Source organism: Nomascus leucogenys, chromosome 11, assembly GCF_006542625.1.
Source record: "Nomascus leucogenys isolate Asia chromosome 11, Asia_NLE_v1, whole genome shotgun sequence".
Lineage (NCBI taxonomy): Eukaryota > Metazoa > Chordata > Mammalia > Primates > Hylobatidae > Nomascus > Nomascus leucogenys.
The window spans coordinates 28,886,274-28,903,562 of record NC_044391.1 but is presented as its reverse complement, the minus strand read 5'-3'; the positions used below and the strand labels follow the sequence as shown (position 1 = coordinate 28,903,562).

General features: G+C 36.9%; 1 protein-coding gene across 1 annotated transcript in view; it reads left to right on the top strand.

Moving 5' to 3' along the window:
* Positions 1-17,289, top strand: part of COL28A1 (collagen type XXVIII alpha 1 chain) — a 175,351-nt gene that overhangs the window by 11,496 nt on the left and 146,566 nt on the right. The window contains exons 4-9 of the mRNA XM_030823080.1: positions 380-400; positions 2,576-2,632; positions 4,424-4,477; positions 6,701-6,742; positions 8,689-8,715; positions 13,390-13,434. Of these exons, the coding sequence (XP_030678940.1) occupies positions 380-400; positions 2,576-2,632; positions 4,424-4,477; positions 6,701-6,742; positions 8,689-8,715; positions 13,390-13,434 (246 nt within the window). The remainder of the gene's footprint in view (positions 1-379; positions 401-2,575; positions 2,633-4,423; positions 4,478-6,700; positions 6,743-8,688; positions 8,716-13,389; positions 13,435-17,289) is intronic.

Here is a 17,289-nt window from a genome sequence, read left to right as displayed (position 1 = left end):
TATACAATTATATATTCTGCCTCAGTCTTTGTATGTAAAAGTGAGAGCTTTCTCATTATGACTGATTAACTTTATAGTCAAATTATGGAGATTACAGAGCTGATAAAGGAAACAAAAGATAAAACATAGAATGCAGTAAGATGAAGTTCCTAGAAAATATAGATTAATTTTAATGGTAGTTATATCTCATATTATTACATGGCTCGGACTGCTCCTTGGGTGGTTGGCTGGTTGGTTTTATTGCTTTTACAAGTTTAAAAAGGCTGAATTGCTATTCTTTGTGGAAATTTCATATCCCATAGGGAATAGTTACGACTAATAAGTAGCTGGAGGCAGAACTATGAATCGAGTTAATGCTTCATTCTTTTTTCCCTTGTAGGATATCTTATTTGAAAAGAAGGTAAGCACCACACGCTTTGATTACTACAAATTACTCTAAAAACTTGCATTATCAAATCAGCATTATAATTCACATTAGAAGATTAAGTGTGACTAAATAAAAATGCTTAATTCTTTTAAAATGAGCCACTCTATTCTGAGGCAGCCATCTGATTTCTTTTATACTACCATATTCAATGCAGGTTGGAAAATTTAGAAAAAGTAGGAAACATTGAATGTGACTCCAGGAGTGATTTTAGAAATCAGTCATGAACAAACTACATAGTTTTTGCTTACTTTGATGTGCTTCCTTTATTCTAAGCATGTATCTGACATCAGCCACATCAGGTCCTCTATTTTGGGGGGTGTTCCTGGTGTTGGCTAGGTTAGGCAGAGGGTTCCCAGCTAAGAGACAGAGTTTAGAGTCATCCCCTGCTGCCTGCCAATTGACTTTGAGCTCATTCTCCTTATTGTGAAGAAAAGGCAGCCTGATGATGGCAACCAGACCACGTGGCAAAGGAATCTGGTCAATAAGATTGGATGGGCCTTAGCACAATAGATAATCATCAGCTTGCTGAGGATTCCTGTCCTGGACATGCATCTCTTAAAAGAAAGAGTTTGGAACATCTGAACTTTGTTTAATGAGCTGCTTATTTAACATCAGAAAATTTACAAGTATTGTTGCATAAAATAATAGGAGTCAACCAAACCTATATCACACCATGTTTTATTGATTTGTACATATTCAGATATACCATTATGTTATATACCATTAAGAAAGGAAAAAAAAAATGGCCAGGCATGGTGGTTCACGCCTGTAATCCCAGCACTGTGGGAGGCCGAGGCAGGTGGATCACGAGGTCAGGAGTTCGAGACCATCCTGGCCAACATGCTGAAACCCCGTCTCTACTAAAAATACAAAAAAATTAGCTGGGGGTGATGGCGCATGACTGTAGTCCCAGCTACTTGGGAGGCTGAGGCAGGAGAATCACTTGAACCCAGGAGGCAGAGGTTGCAATGAGCCAAGATTGCCACTGCACTCCAGTCTGGTGACAGAGTGAGACTCCGTTTAAAAAAAGAAAAAGAGAGAAAGAAAGGAAAAAACCCTTGCCAGCTTAACTATGATACAGTGTCTTCTTATTAATTGCACTTTTTATTTTATACATGTGGAAATAAGTTTTTAGATATTTTGGATGTAGATTTTAAAATCCTGTATCACTTTCATATACACATATAAGGGAATATGTAAGCAAAATAACTTGGTTATTTCTAAAACTTCTTCACATTAGAGTCTAAGTCAATCTTGTCCAACTCGCAGACCGCAGGCTACATGTAGCCCAGGACGACTTTGAATGCAGACCAACGCAAATTTATAAACTTTTTAAAAACGTTATAAAATGTATACATGGACTTTTTTTTTTTTTTTTTTTGCTCATCAGCTATCGTTAGTGTTAGTGTATTTTATGCGTGGCCCAAGGCAATTCTTCTTCTTCCAATGTGGCCCAGGGAAGCCAAAAGATTAGACACCTGTGGTAAATCTTCTGAATCATTTTTTGTCTGAGTTGTTGATGTCCTTCTTTTTCCACATAATACTGACCTCTATGCCAGCAAAAGCATTGGTGATGAAGCATTTCTTAAGAATGTTCTGGAATTTTCTCCCATTTCATTCTGTAAGTTTTGAAGTGCATGTGCAAAAAGCAACTACTTTGTCATGACTGAGCCTGATCAACAGCTGTTATAAGACTCATTCTGATTTCAGAGTTGTTAAAATGAGGTAGAAGGTGCATCTTAGAATTAGTAAAATATGGTGTAAATCAAATGTTTTCCTTTGCCTAGTAAAGGAGCATTTAATATTATTATATTATTGAGCTTTGATGTGTTATATAGAAGAGAAGCAGCAGAAATTCTAAAAGTCCACTGAAAATATTTATTTTCTCCTTTTAACTGGCATCTATATATTATATATGTATTTTTGATGGGATGTCTTTTATTTAACTACGCTGAAATTTAATAATTTTTTTTAGCTAGCTATTGATAGGTATAAATTTGCCTGGAATAATTTAATAGAGAGAGCAAAACCTCCATAAATGTGCAAGGTAAAATTTCTTTGAGAGTGCTCCAGTTGGTTATATACTGAATACAATTTGAAATGCTATATTTCACTGTGTGTTAATATCATATTTCATTATTGATTCAGTGTGAACGCAAGATTTGTGAATGTGAGAAGGGAGATCCAGGTGATCCAGGGCCTCCTGTGAGTATACTTCCACTTTGAACTTAAGTCAGAAAGTCCTAGCAATGATAGCTCTACTCGCTCTTGAAAACATCAGGGCTATTTTGCACTGTTGAAAAGCAATTGTTTGGAAATGGGAGCAAAAATGGAAATACTACTTCTTTCTTCTATTTCTAAAGGGATGCATTCTATCCTTAGAAATAAGCCTGGGATTTTACTGACCTGAACTGAGGGCAGGCATGTTTTGAAGTTGTTCCCACAAAGGACATTTATGTTCCTCCTTATAAAATAATTGAAGCCAGAATTTCTCAATAGTGAAGTGAATACAGAAAAAGCTAATACAAATAATCAGTGCTTTAAGCAAAGCTTTATTTCACTAGAAACATGAAGTACAAGGCTCTCTGAAAGTTAAATGTTGGCTTCACACGAATGCAGCAGTGCAGCAGCAACACCGTGTGGCCTCATGGACAGGAAGCTGGTCACGATGCTTTGGGGGATTAGGGTGAGTTCTGTGAAATGGAAGTAAGCACGTGGCAACCAAAAATAAATGGCAGGATTGACTATGATGATTCATTATTTGATAAGATAATCCAGGAAGGAGTGCTTTCTTTATTTTCTGGCCTAATAACTGGTAGGTGCCATGTCTGTACTGGGAAGGCATTTGAAATGACATCTAGATCACTGGAAATGCTGAGCATTTTTTTTAACATTTATCTTCATAAAGCATTCACGTGCTTATTCAGTCTTCTATTTATTTGTATAATTCCAAATATCATCCTTAGAGTTCAGAAGAAGCCCTATGGAGAGTCTCACAAAATGCATGGATAAAAATTTTCAACTAGTGCTTGTATTTGGAGGTGGGAGGGGAATGTGTACTGTGAATGAATTAGAATGTGACAAATTTTACCCTGAGACTCGGGTCCAAAGCCTACACTTTCTCAAACTATCCTACCAATCAAGAGATGTTTTTCTCCCCAAATACAAAGTTAGATGCATTATATGATAATGGGGCAGCCAGTAGAAGCTGACTTTGGCTAAAGCAAAGGTTTAGCCATCCCTTCCTATAAAGTCTTCGTTTATCCCCATGACAGCAAGAGATGGCCAGGGTAAGAAATATTTCTTTATATTTTAAAATGAGCAATAAGAAAGCTCACAATTGCTAAGCACCTGACAATTTTAGTCACATTCTTGTCACATTTTAGTAGAGATAAGCCACAGAATATGTTATTTAACATTATCGAGTAACCCCAACACCAGTTCTCAGAAAAGCAGGCTTTTTGGTTGATTAGGAACAGGAAAACAAAATGCTTTTCTGGAACAGGATTACAGAGCTCCTTTCTCCCATCTTTTGAGATTGTCTCCTGGATATCAGAACTTCTTTGACCAAAGGCAAGTAAGCTGGCTTGGTCCTTTTAAAAGTGAGTGACAGAAGGGAATCGTAGAAGTGACCCACAATGAAGAGAGGTTGGGAACAACTCCTATCCTTCTGCCTGTTGCAGCTACTCTTTTAAATCTTTGCATGAGTTTGATTTTGTTTGCAAAACTGCTGAGAAGTAATTGTTTTGGGAAGAAGTAATTGGTGGGAAGAGAGAAACATTATTCTCTTTTGAGCAAATCTAGAAAATCTGCCAATTCAAAACAGTGGTTTTCTTGGTGTAGAAAAAGGGAGAAGAGAGTTGAATTTCTGCTTGGCAGGTAAAGGTTTTACAATTCTCCCTCATTCTAGGAAACAAAACTGATCAGAAATTATTATAAAGTATAGAAAACAATAGAATTTCTACTTAAAATAATATTTTTTCCCTTTGCCTTCAGGGTACACATGGAAATCCAGGTATCAAAGGTGAGCGAGGACCAAAAGGAAACCCGGTAAATGAATAAACAGCTTTTCTTTAAACCAGCGTATCTCCTTCTAGACTGTTTTTTTTTTTAAAACAACAATTTTAAAAATAAAAAGCATTGTAGTATATGGCAAAAATCTGACAACTTTTGTGAAGAATACAGGATGTCCACTTCCTATATTATCTATCTTATTTCTATTAGCTTGAATTCACAAATTCTGAGTAACATATATGAATATTTTAGTCAGTAAGTTTAGGAAATCTAGGGACATTGAATAAACAGAAACTAGTACTTAAACGATAGCAGCCCATCTTATTTAGGACGTTTCATTAACTACTAATATGTGTTCCATATCAGATTGACATTGGCACTTGTGTTTTTAATGGGTCTACTTTTGATGATTAACTGACTGACAATAATAATAGAAAAACCACCAGATTGTTTCTCACTCCCAGAGCATCTTCAAGGACTTCTCCAATTGTTTTCTCTGTGTACCTATCAAAAAAAGTCCCAGGCTTTTAAAGAAAACATTCACCTGTTCAGATCATTGTTAGGATTTTGGTTCCAAGTTCAAGAACAACAGCAGTAATCACAAAGAGAAAAGTAGATATAACTATGTGAAAATTTAAGGCAAAATTCTGTGTAATGAAAAAAATAATAATTAAAGAAAAGGGAGTGATATGCTTTGGTTATGTCCCTACTCAAATCTCATCTTGAATTGTATGTAGCTCCCATAATTCCCACATGTGGTGGGAGAGACCAGTGGGAGGTAATTAAATCATAGGGGGCGGGTCTTTCCCATGCTGTTCTTGTGATAGTGAGTAAGTCTCATGAGATCTGATGGTTTTATAAGGGGAAGTTCCCCTACATAAGCTCTCTTGCCTTGTCACCATGTAAGATGTGGCTTTGTTCCTCCTTCACCTTCCTCCATGATTGTGAGGCCTCCCCAGCACTGTGGAACTGTGAGTCCATTAAACTTCTTTCCTTTGTAAACTACCCAGTATCAGGTGTGTCTTCGTTAGCAGCATGAGAATGTCCTAATATAAGGAAGGAATATTAAAGAAATAGAAATATCAGGAAATATTTGCATCAAATGTAATGGACATTGGGTTAATTTCTATAGTACATTGAGTTAATTTCTGAACATAATTTTCAAGAGAGGAAACAAAACTAGTAAAGAAAAAAGTAAAAGCACATTTAGATTCATTAGGTAATAAATTCAAATAGAGGGAATGAGATATCCTTTAGTAGTGATACTTACATTTTAGAAACTTTGGAATCCAGAGGATTACTTTTTTTCTGGAAGTAGTTTTCTAGTTCACATCATTTGTTTTTGTGTGTGTTTTGAAGTTTAAAAACATTTATTTCATTATAGCAATTAACACAGCAATATTAAAACAATAATAACTCGTGATAGCAATGTGGCAGTGAAGCTGGTTTGTTTTTCATTGCAGGTAACTTGACACAAATAGTTTGGGAAAAATTAGGCAATACATAAGAGATACTCAAATACTAACGAAGTTAACTATTAAATTAAAAATTAACTCAAAAATGAACTCTAAAACAGCCCTATTAGAAAATTTTTAGGGAGGTAATGAAAAAAATCATAAGCTAAATGCGTAAAAGTATTTTTGGCAATTGTCTGCTTGTCAAGGAAAGGGAATATAGCAGCCTTGGATAGCTTTACAACATACACACACATGCACAACCAAACAACCCTATACTCACTCATCTTATATACGTCCAAACTGATGCCATCATGTTTTCTTTTTGTTGTGTTAAACACCCATTATAAATGTATGTTCACATTTTATTTCTTTGGTTTGTAATTTTGTGCCACATAATATATTTTCTTAAGTCTTGCTGAAATCAAGCAATCACTCTTGAGGACATTTTGGAAAACATTCCAAAGCCCCTTAGAGAAAAGCCAGAGTGACTGGTTCCAAGTGAGTATAATGCTGTATTTGAGAACAATGGCTGTGTTGTTCAACTGGGATGTGGTGTAAGCTGTGAAAATGTACCTGGATCCTGCACCCTACACATCTGGCTTCACTGCAAAGGGCAAAGTTTATCTGAGTTGCTTTTTTTTTTTTTTTTTTTGCCTAGATTGCATGGTGAAAATGTCAACAGGAAAGACTAAAGATGTTTCCTAATTGGGCTAAGCTATTAATCTTCTGCATAATGCATTTTATTGAGCAATCAGTCACTCTTCAGGGCTGTGGGATTTTGACTGCTTTTTGTTTGTCACAGGGCAACGCTCAAAAAGGAGAAGCTGGAGAAAGAGGTCCAGGGGTATGTACACAACTGGAATGCCTTCGTAAGAAAGTGATCTTAGGTTACTGATTTTGTGGTTGGCCATTTTGACCCCTGTAGTGCAAGTGCAATAGTGATTTCCATCTACCTGTGCTCTTGATGGCTCAGGAAGGCAATCAGAAAGATATCTTAGAAGTAGAAATGTGGGGAGAAAATACTCAGCTAACAGGAGTGAAAATGGGATCAGGAGTGTTCAACCCTATCAAATTCTCTGATGCTTAATTTGACATTGGTGAAAGGCTCCAATGAGAAAAGTATTTGCTTTATTTCTTAAGTTTTTTAAGATAAAGAATAAGTTAGAATTTCAGGAGCATAAGAACTACATGGTCTAAACTATGCTTTTGTTAATCCAATTCTGCAGACATAATAAAATTTACCATTCTATTTGATTTCTTATACCCCAAATTAGAAGATAGTGGATATTGCCCAAGAACTAATTACAGTATGTTTCTTATTTTGCACTTTTCTGGGCATTGCAGTAAGTGTATCAAATAGCAGAGATGTGTACAGTGCATAAAAAGAAGACCATATGACATTGCCCCTCTCTGCTTGTCCCCCTGGATGTGCCCTGGACTCAGACCCAGAGATGTTAAAAACTGTTCTCTTGGTATTTTTAATCAATTTCATTTAAAAATCTGATAGCAACTTTAGTAATGTCAACAAAAAATCTGAAATTTGTGTTATTCATTCAGGAAACATTTCTTAGGTATCTTCTACATATAAAGCATACAAGTATGTAAAAATAAAACTAAGATAAAGCACTTGTATTCTTAAAAAGCTTATTATCTCATACGTTTATCTTCTATTCCTCATTGACCACACATTTGGAAATTTTATTTCCTTCATGAAGTTTCCTTTTGTAAAAAAAGTCAGGCCAGGCACAGTGACTCATACCTGTAATATCAGCACTTTGGGAGGCCTAGGTGCAAAGATCACTTAAGGCCACTAGTTCGAGACCAGCCTGAGCAACATAGTGAGACCCTCTCTCTACAAATAAATAAATAAATAAATAGATAATACTATTAATAAAAAAGTCATGCATAGAACAAAATTTTGTAGTCTGACTCACATGTAACTGTAATAATAGCTTATTTATTAAATAGGTTTCTTCAGCTCTCTCAATAAATCTGATAATTCTATTTCCATATTTGAAAAATATAGCTGTATGAAAGACAAAAAAATCCCATTTGAAGAGGACTTGCTGCTGCTTAGAGCTGGTAATTTCCTAGGCCATGTAATATTCACTGTTGTACTTCTTAAAGGGCCATGGGCAGTGACACAATGGAAAAGGCTGTACAGGATTCCCAAGGGTGACACAAAAAAGACAGTAGAAGTGCTGGCCTCTTATTTAGTGTGAGATAAAAGACAGTAGCTTAAAGGTCACTGTCTCATTAGGGCTGATAAAGGAACCTTTCATTTCCTTGATGTTGTATATTTTAGAACAAATTTGAAAGGAGGACCATAATGGATACAAATATTTACACACATTTTAAAGGCCATTATCTTAGCTCATTTTCAAAGCCAATTTCTTTCAGAGTCTCTGTGAAACATTCTTAGCTGCAATAGTTCATAGTTTAAAAGTCAATATAACAGTTTTGAAGGGACCATTATAGGCCATCACTTCTACAATGACTTTCAGTGTACATTATCTCCTCTAGTTTTGGGCCAAAGGGCAAGAAACTGGATATGAAAAAATACCTGAAACTGAGAATAAAATGTGATAAAACATATTATTTTCTTCTCCTCAGTAAATGCATATTTCTCCAATCACAAAGAGAAGTGAAACAGTTTACATTTCTATGATCTAATTTTCCAGACTGTATAGATGTGTTTTTGTTATACCTTGTAATTGAAAAATACCTAATCCTTATTCTAATTCTGCCTTAGAGTATCATATTTTACTTTTTCTTTTCTTTTTAAATTAGGGAATTCCTGGGTACAAGGGTGACAAGGTAAGTTGGTAACAACAAATAGATAGACCAGAATTTCAAAAAGAAAAACAGAAACATAAGTGTTCTTAGGAACTTAATAAAAGTTATTTTCTTTATTTTTGTAAGTCTGGATTCCCTCATTCCTGAGTTAACATAAAATAATAATAGAACTTAACATATGGGTGTGTGTTGTAAGGGATGGAGGGTACCATAACATTCCTGAGATTAGAATCCAGCCTCCTTCAGCTTTGCAAACATGAATTATTTTAATAGAGAACCCCAATTTATAAGCCATGCAGCACAGGTATGCAGGCTAAAAGTTTCTTTACACAAACAGATTCAGCAATACTGCAAGTAGGTTGCTCCCTTGGTGCTTAACTTCCTGTGAAAACCTAGACACCAAATCCTCTCCCAGGGAAGAGAGGATTTATCCTGGTTAAGCAGTGAAGAGCCACTGACTTCACTGAGTCAGGCAATTGGGTAAAGCTTGCAGGGGAGTAAATTTGGCAATCAAGCAAACAAAAGGTATGGGTTGGTTGATGATTTGATGATTATTTGTGAGTTACAAGTTAGGATACCAAACTGCTTTAAAAGGGATTAACAAGTTGTACTGTGGCTCAGGAACCTCTGAGGGTGCTCACTGGTTCATTGATAAGTCTGTCCCACAGTTCTCGTTATTATCAGATTTTCTATCTGAATCAGAACATGCATCTATCATCCATTCCATCCTACAGGGCTACAACCTTCAGGCATGAGAAAGAGGCTAGGACTTTAGAGGGTCCAGCTCTGAGTCTCCTCTGGCCTCCCTACTTCTCATGGAGCCAGGAGTCTGCAGGAGGTCTGTGCTTCCTTCTCTTGGATCATGCATTGGGTAGCCAAGACTCCAAAAGGCCTGCTGCTGGGAGGACATACAAAAACCTCCTTTCCATATCCATCATTTTCCTAGGCTGGAGGGGTAGCCCAATGGTAGCTGTTTGTTGGGGCAGGAGAGGTCATGTAGCGGGCTTTGTTGTGCTACCCGGGGCATCTTCACGTGTGTGCTCATGCTCTTGCTGTGGAAGGAGTTGGAGGTGGGAAGGGAAGTGGGGGCCAGGCTGCAGGGGGCTATGTCTGGCAAGGACCTCTGAGGAATTCATAAGTCTTTTAATTCTTTATTCCTTTTGAAGAATATTTGTTAAGGAAGGAAGCCAGAACATTATTAGTTTAGTTATAACTTTCAACTATTTAGACACATGGTATGTGGGCTTCCACTTACACTCTTGCCCTGGGCCCTGCAAATATTAGGGGTGAGCCTACATGTAAACCAATAAATATATCCTAATCGCTGGCAATGTTAGGCCTCCAAAGGGAAGAGTGTAAGAAATCCCATGATTCTACACTTAGCAGCCTTAAGAACTTGGGTAACTCAACGTCTTGGAGTATCTGTTTCTTCAACTGGGTGGAATAAAATTTGTACAGGCCTGCCTAATTTACAGAGTGGTTGGAGAATCAAATAATGGGCGTGACAATGTATTCCAAAATGTTGGCTTGTCTACAAATGTAAGTGCCATTATGAAGAGGAAAGGAACAAATATTAATATGGGAAAACTAAAAAATTTTCATAGTTGTAAAATTATCAACTGTGTATATATAGTTGAGGAAAATTATGGGTGGCCCCCTCCTCCATTTTGATTTATATAGTGAGGTAGTTATCAACACAAGGAAGCTTTATACATATATTTTTTGAAAAGATGCATTTCACTTTCTGGAGAATTATTGATTCACTGGAAGAGTTCTCACTTGGAAAATACAAGCTGACAGAGCAAAGTGACCCTGAACCATCGACATTCAAACCAGAATTTCACCAGGAGCAGCAGCATCAGAAAATAGAGGCTGAGAACAGAGCTGATCTGTTCATGGCTTTCTGAAGTACTCGCTCTCTGAAACTATGTAGTTGTGGCCATTCCACAGGGATTAATGAGCCCACTAAAAAGGAAAACGCCTTTGCAGAGGCAAATAACATGAATACAGTATTTTCATTGATGGCAATCTGTGCCCCCCAAAAAACAAATGCTGTTCCTCAGGCCCCTATAGCTAACAAATCTGTCTGGGCAAATGGAATGTGAATTGTAGCCAAAAGCATTTTAAGTGTATTTATGGTACTTTCTGTTTTATATTTTGGTGGTTGACTCATTTTATTCCCATCCAAAATGATTAAATTAATTGCTTTCTAATTGATTCTTCAAAAGTGATTTTCCATTTGCATTCAGAAATAAATGTTCAACTTGTTCTAAGTGAAAGCTCAGTTTTTCCTGGGTCAGTTTGACTCACAAAAGGATGTAAAGAGAGAACAGATTTCTTTTGATCAGAGGCATAGCTGGCTCTAAGAGTCACACCTCCCTCTTTCCGGCTCCTGATGCCTGCAAGAGCCCAGGCAGTACCCTAGGCAGAAATGCCAGGTTAATGGAAAGTGACTTGCAGCCTATGACAGTGTGCCTTGTTCAGCTACAGGTGACTGATAAGAAAGGTCTTGAGAGCCTAACAGACTCAAGTTTGTGGTCATGGACAAAGTATGTAATGTCTCTGAGCCTCATTTTGCTTATCTGTGAGTGGAGATATGTATATATACCTCACAAGGCTGCTATGGGGATTAGCAATAATGTAAAGGCTATGGCACACACTTTGCATCCATAATTGGAAGTTACAATTGTGAATTCCCTCCGTAGAGCACTGCTATTGAAACTGTGGTCTGCAAGCTGGCTGCCAGTCTGTGAATGGTTTATTGCTATTCTGCAACAAGATAAAGCTTCCACCAGCATATAAATCCACTATATTACAACGTATACTGTTTAAAGTTCAGCTGACATTTATTTTTCATAGCAAGACTTCCTTGATGAAAGAAGCAGTGCATTGATTTACATTTGAATGCAATTTCCTTGTCATTGTGTAGTGGCACTTCCAGTAACATGCCCTAGAGCAGTACAGAGGCAGAACAAAGCAGCAGCAGCAGAAGCTAGTGTTGAGAGCACTGGACTAGGAGTCATTGGGTAGCCTGTACATTTAAGTAAATCATTTGACATCTCCAATTGTGTTTCCTTATCTTGAAAATGAGAATTGAATTGAGAATCAAAATAATGATATATATAAAGCATTTTGAAAACTCTGAAGTGATTTATAAATGAGATAATATTACTATGATTATGAAACTTTAGTCATTTTTCTGACTGTCACCTTCTAGTTCTAAGTATTAGAAGTTTCAAAAGTCTGATATAATGGATTAGTATTCAGAGGTCCCAATTCTCATTATACTTCAGGAAACTAACCTTTTAAAAATATTTATTTTTGTTTAAAAAATTTAATTGACAAATCTAGAAAGTTCATATTTATTGTATTGTATAAAATATAATTTGATAAATGTATACATTATAAAATGGCTAAATTGAGCTAATTAACATACATATCACCTCACATAATGATCAGTTTTTGTGGTGAGAATGCTTAAAATCTACCCTTTTAGTGATTTTCAATACAAGACATTGTTATTAATGATAGTCATCAGGTTGAACAATAGATCTCTTGAACTTATTGCTCCTATTTAACTAGTTTTGTATCCTTTGACCAACATTTCCCAAGTTTCCACCCATTACCCCTGGTAACCACCCTTCTACTATGTGCTTCTGTGAGTTCAAATTTTTTAGATCTCACATATAAGGGAAATCATGCCATATTTGTCTTTCTGTTCCTGGCTTATTTCACTTAACATAATGTCTTCCAGGTTCAGGTTCTTCTATGTTGTTACAAATGACAGGATTTCTTTCTTAAAGGCTGAATAATATTCCATTGTATACCACATTCTCTTTACTTAACCTTCTTAATTACAAAATTTTAATCTATAAAATTGGGTTAATATTTATCTCAGACAGTTAATGTCAGATTAACTAAGATAAAATATTTATGATAAACTATCACTGATAAACTCTAAAGCATAACTCAAATGTTGTTTTTTCAGCAATATTCTAGGGAAGACAGGGAAGTAGAGCATAATAATGAAAAATATGTAGCATGCTTGCTGCCAAGCCTGGCTCTCCTACAGCAGTCCTCGCTAACTCATCATGGCACCTGTTCCCACTAACTCACGATGCAATCTCACTTCAGAACCTTTCTCTCGCAGTTCTCCAGGTGAACACTACTAGGTGATCAAGGTTGGTACTCAGGCTGGAGCATGGTGTTCTTGAAAAAATAGGAATTCCAAGTTAGAGTATCTGTGTTCAGACTCTGATTCTTTTACTTACTAGCTATTTGATAGAGGGAAGTTATCTTGTTGAGTTTAAATGTTCTCAATTATAAAATAAGAATGATAAAGCTGATCTCCTTGGGCCGTTATGTGGATTCAATTAAACCACATATGCAAAGGGCATCTAATATGTGGTTAGATGCTAGGTTCCTTTTCTTCTAGTTTCATCCATTTCTTAAAAATATCAAACCTTATTACATTGTTCCTGATTTGTTCCTGTCAAGTTAAGGATGACTCGTGGGTAAAAATAATCAGATTTCAATGCCCATACAACGCACAGTATTGAGGCTAAGATTGTGTAGAAACCAAGAGTGCTTGTGTTACAAGAGTCTGCTGGGAACTTAAAAAACAAACAAACAAACATTCTTAATAGTGAATGACTGCAAGTGTTCTCTTATTTATTTCACTTATTTATTTTTTAGGGTGAACGTGGGGAATGTGGTAAACCAGGAATAAAAGGTGACAAAGTAAGGAACATGTTTTTAAAATGCTTACAGCTGTGATCCCTTTTGGGTTGCGTTTCCTTAAGGGGAAATTCCTGGCCTGAATTATGGTGATCTCACTACTAGAGTTGGAATCAATGGCTCAATTTTTCACATCTGTAAAACATGTGGTAGAAAACAAAGTGATGCCTAACTCAATAATAGAACCCCCAAATGCCTTTTTTATGGACCATTAAGACTTCATTTTCTGACACCCTAACCTTGGAGGCCACACCTACTGAATGTTTTGGTAAAAAGAATTATTTAACCTGCAAAGTTAATTAAAGCTGCAGTTGGGTCAGAGTAGAACTGCTTTCCAGATATAAACACTGAAAACAGGCACTTTCCAAAATAGTGTGAAGAACTCTGAAATAAGTCAGTGAAATAGTTATAAACAGTGTGGTGCAACTAGACATAGAGATTTGGAATTTTGAAAATGTAGACACAAACAATTGGGTAGATATTCACCTTTATTTTAAAAAATAAATATAGGCTGAACGCAGTGGCTAACGCCTGTAGTCCCAGCACTTTGGGAGGCCGAGGTGGGTGGATCACCTGAGGTCAGGAGTTTGAGACCAGCCTGACCAATACAGTGAAACCCTATCTCTACTAAAAATACAAAAATTAGCCAGGCATGGTGGCATGCACCTGTAGTCCCAGCTACTCAGGAGGCTGAGACAGGAAAATTGCTTGAACCCAAGAGGCGGACATTGCAGTGAGCCGAGATCGTGCCACTGCACTCCAGCCTGGGCGACAGAGTGACTCCATCTCAAAAATAAATAAATAAATAAAGCACTTAAATTTGGAAATAACATTAAGTATGTTAAAGAATTCCTCAAAAGGCCAAATATATACAGAGAGTATATCTGAAACATGATGTTAAAGGGTCCAAAAAAGTACAGAGTAAAAACAAATAGTTTTCATTATATTAAGAACTATTAACATCATGCCACCAAGATACCAAACTTTTTCAGTTTCTATGTTATAATTCTGGAACGGAGTCAAGGAGAGAAAATGAGGCAGAAGGTTAGGAGAAGAGGGTGAGATAACGACTTTGGCCCATGGAACTAAACACTTTAAATAGATTGAGACTTTCTGAATGCTTTTAAACTACTGTAGACTTAAAGGTCAGGTGCATCTGCAAAAGGTAGGCTTGGTAATTATCTCTGGTCAAAATGGGAAATGTGAAAATGAATAGATTCTTCCTGGAGTATAACTGAACATGGAAGTGTACCTGGATATTGGAAATACAGAAAAAGGGACACACATAGAATAGAATAGAAATGAAAGTCAAAGAATACCTGGGAAAGCTAGATGAAATTAAAATGGTTGACAAAGGATATCATATTTCATTGACTAAGATGTCAGGGATTATTAAATGTCCCATTATTTTCCATACCAAAAAGGAATAATAAAAAAAACCCACTGCCAATTATAAATGTAAGGTACAATTGATTGTAAAATATACCCCAATGTCAGAGATATAAAAATGTGAAAAAAATGTGTCTTAGAACCGATGAGATATAGAGTCCTTGACACAAAGAGTTTACACAAGTTTATTTAGAAAAACATATGAACAACATGAAGAGATACAGAAGTGGAAATTAAAATGGCTAATAAATAAGAAAAATATCCGAATACAGCAGCAATCAGATAAGTGAAATTAATACATTAAAATTAGGCCAAAGCGGGATGATCACTTGAGTCCAGGAGTTTGAGACCAGACTGGGCAACATAGTGAGGCCCCGTCTCTACAAAAAATTTAAAAATTAGTTGGACATGTGCCTGTAATTCCAGATACTTGGGAAGCTGAGGTGGGAAGATTGCTTGAGTCCAGGGGGTTGAGGCTGCAGTGAGCTGTCATTGTGCTACTGTACTCCAGTCTGGGTAACAGAGCAAAACCCTGTCTCAAAAAAAACAAAATAGGCTGGGTGTGGTGGCTTATACCTGTAATCCCAACACTTTGGGAGGCCAAGGTGGGCAGATCATCAGAGGTCAGGAGTTTGAGACAAGCCTGGCTAAGAAGGTGAAACCCCATCTCTACTAAAAATACAAAAATTGGCCAGGCGTGGTGGTGCACACCTGTAATTTCAGCTACTTGGGAGGCTGGGGCAGGAGAATCGCTTGAACCCAGGAGGCAGAGGTTGCAGTGAGCCAAGATTGTGCCATTGCACTCCAGCCTGGGGGACAGAGTAAGACTCCATCTCAAAAACAAAACAAAACCAACAATAAAACAATAAAATATTATATCACCAGTGTGGGCAACTAGGGAGGCTGAGGTGGGAGGATTGCTTGAGCCTGGGAGATAGAGGCTGCAGTGAGCTACTCCAGCCTGGGCAACAGAGCAAGACCCTGTCTCAAACAACAACAACAACAGCAACCAAAACCAAACATACAAAAGTATTATATCACCTATCAAATTAGCAAACAGTGAAGTAATATATAATACTAATTGTTGATGGGGAGCCCATAAGATGAAGATACACTCTCTCATACTCAGGTAGTGGGAATGATTAACAAACAAACTTTATGGAGGTTTCTCTCTCTTTATTTCTATATATGACATGAGAGACAAAGGACAGCCAGCGAGCCTTAAATGTGTTTATGGTCTCTGCTTCCGTCATCCTCTTCTAGGTGACTATCCTTAGGAGTGAATCAAAAGTTGGGCAGAGATTTATACATAAAGATGTTCATTATAATATTACTTAGGTCAAAACTAGGGAAATGAGTAAATAAATTATGGTAGTTCCCTATTCTTGAATATTATCTGTTTACTATGACATGGAAAAAGGAAATTTTTTTTTTTTTTTTTTTTTTTTTGAGACAGAGTCTCGCTCTGTCGCCCAGGCTGGAGCGCAGTGGTGCGATCTCAGCTCACTGCAAGCTCTGCCTCCCGGGTTCACGCTATTCTCCTGCCTCAGCCTCCCGAGTAGCTGGGACTACAGGTGCCCGCCACCATGCCCAGCTAATTTTTTGTATTTTTAGTAGAGACAGGATTTCACTGTGTTAGCCAGGATGGTCTCCATCTCCTGACCTCATGATCTGCCTGCCTCAGCCTCCCAAAGTGCTGGGATTACAGGCGTGAGCCACCGCACCCGGCCGGAAAAATATTTTTGATACAATGTAAGGCCAAATAGGTAGGACACAAAATCAGACATACACTTTGATCACATTATTTGAAGAGAAATCTATTGGGAATAAAACTGGACGAAAATATGCCTAAAATGTTAACAGCATTTTCTTCTGTGTGATTTTTCAAATTGTTTATTTATATGTTTCTATAATTGTCAAAGTGTGTCAATTGTTAACAGGTTATACTTTGATAAGCAAAAAAAAAAAAGTGGAAATCTGGGGAAATAAAATCTAGACTATGTTCTCCCTCACAAAATAAACTTTAAAGGGTTTCCTGGTTATGGGACAGAATGAAATATTTTCTATTAGGAGAGTATTGAATATAAACAGTGCTTTGCCAAGTTCAATGTTTTGAAGATGAGCAAAAGAGTGATCTAGATAGCATGGAAATGCACTACATTGTTAAAAATTAACTGACATTACCCTGTTGGAAGGAAATAATATTCCAATAAGTTTATAGCCTTCTAAGGAATCTTATACAGTAATTTCTTTACTCTAACCAAAATGACCAAAATGTCAATATGTAGGCAAGGGACTTACATCTAAAGTTGTATTTTCATGGAGATTGTTTACTGAAGGAAAGTTTGACACTTCTACCCCTTGGCTTGTTAATTAGGATTATTTCAGTGTATTGCCTTTGATGTCAAGATAACCAGGGAAGATGGCAATTACCGAGAACACATTTCCTTCCCTCCTACCTAAAATCAC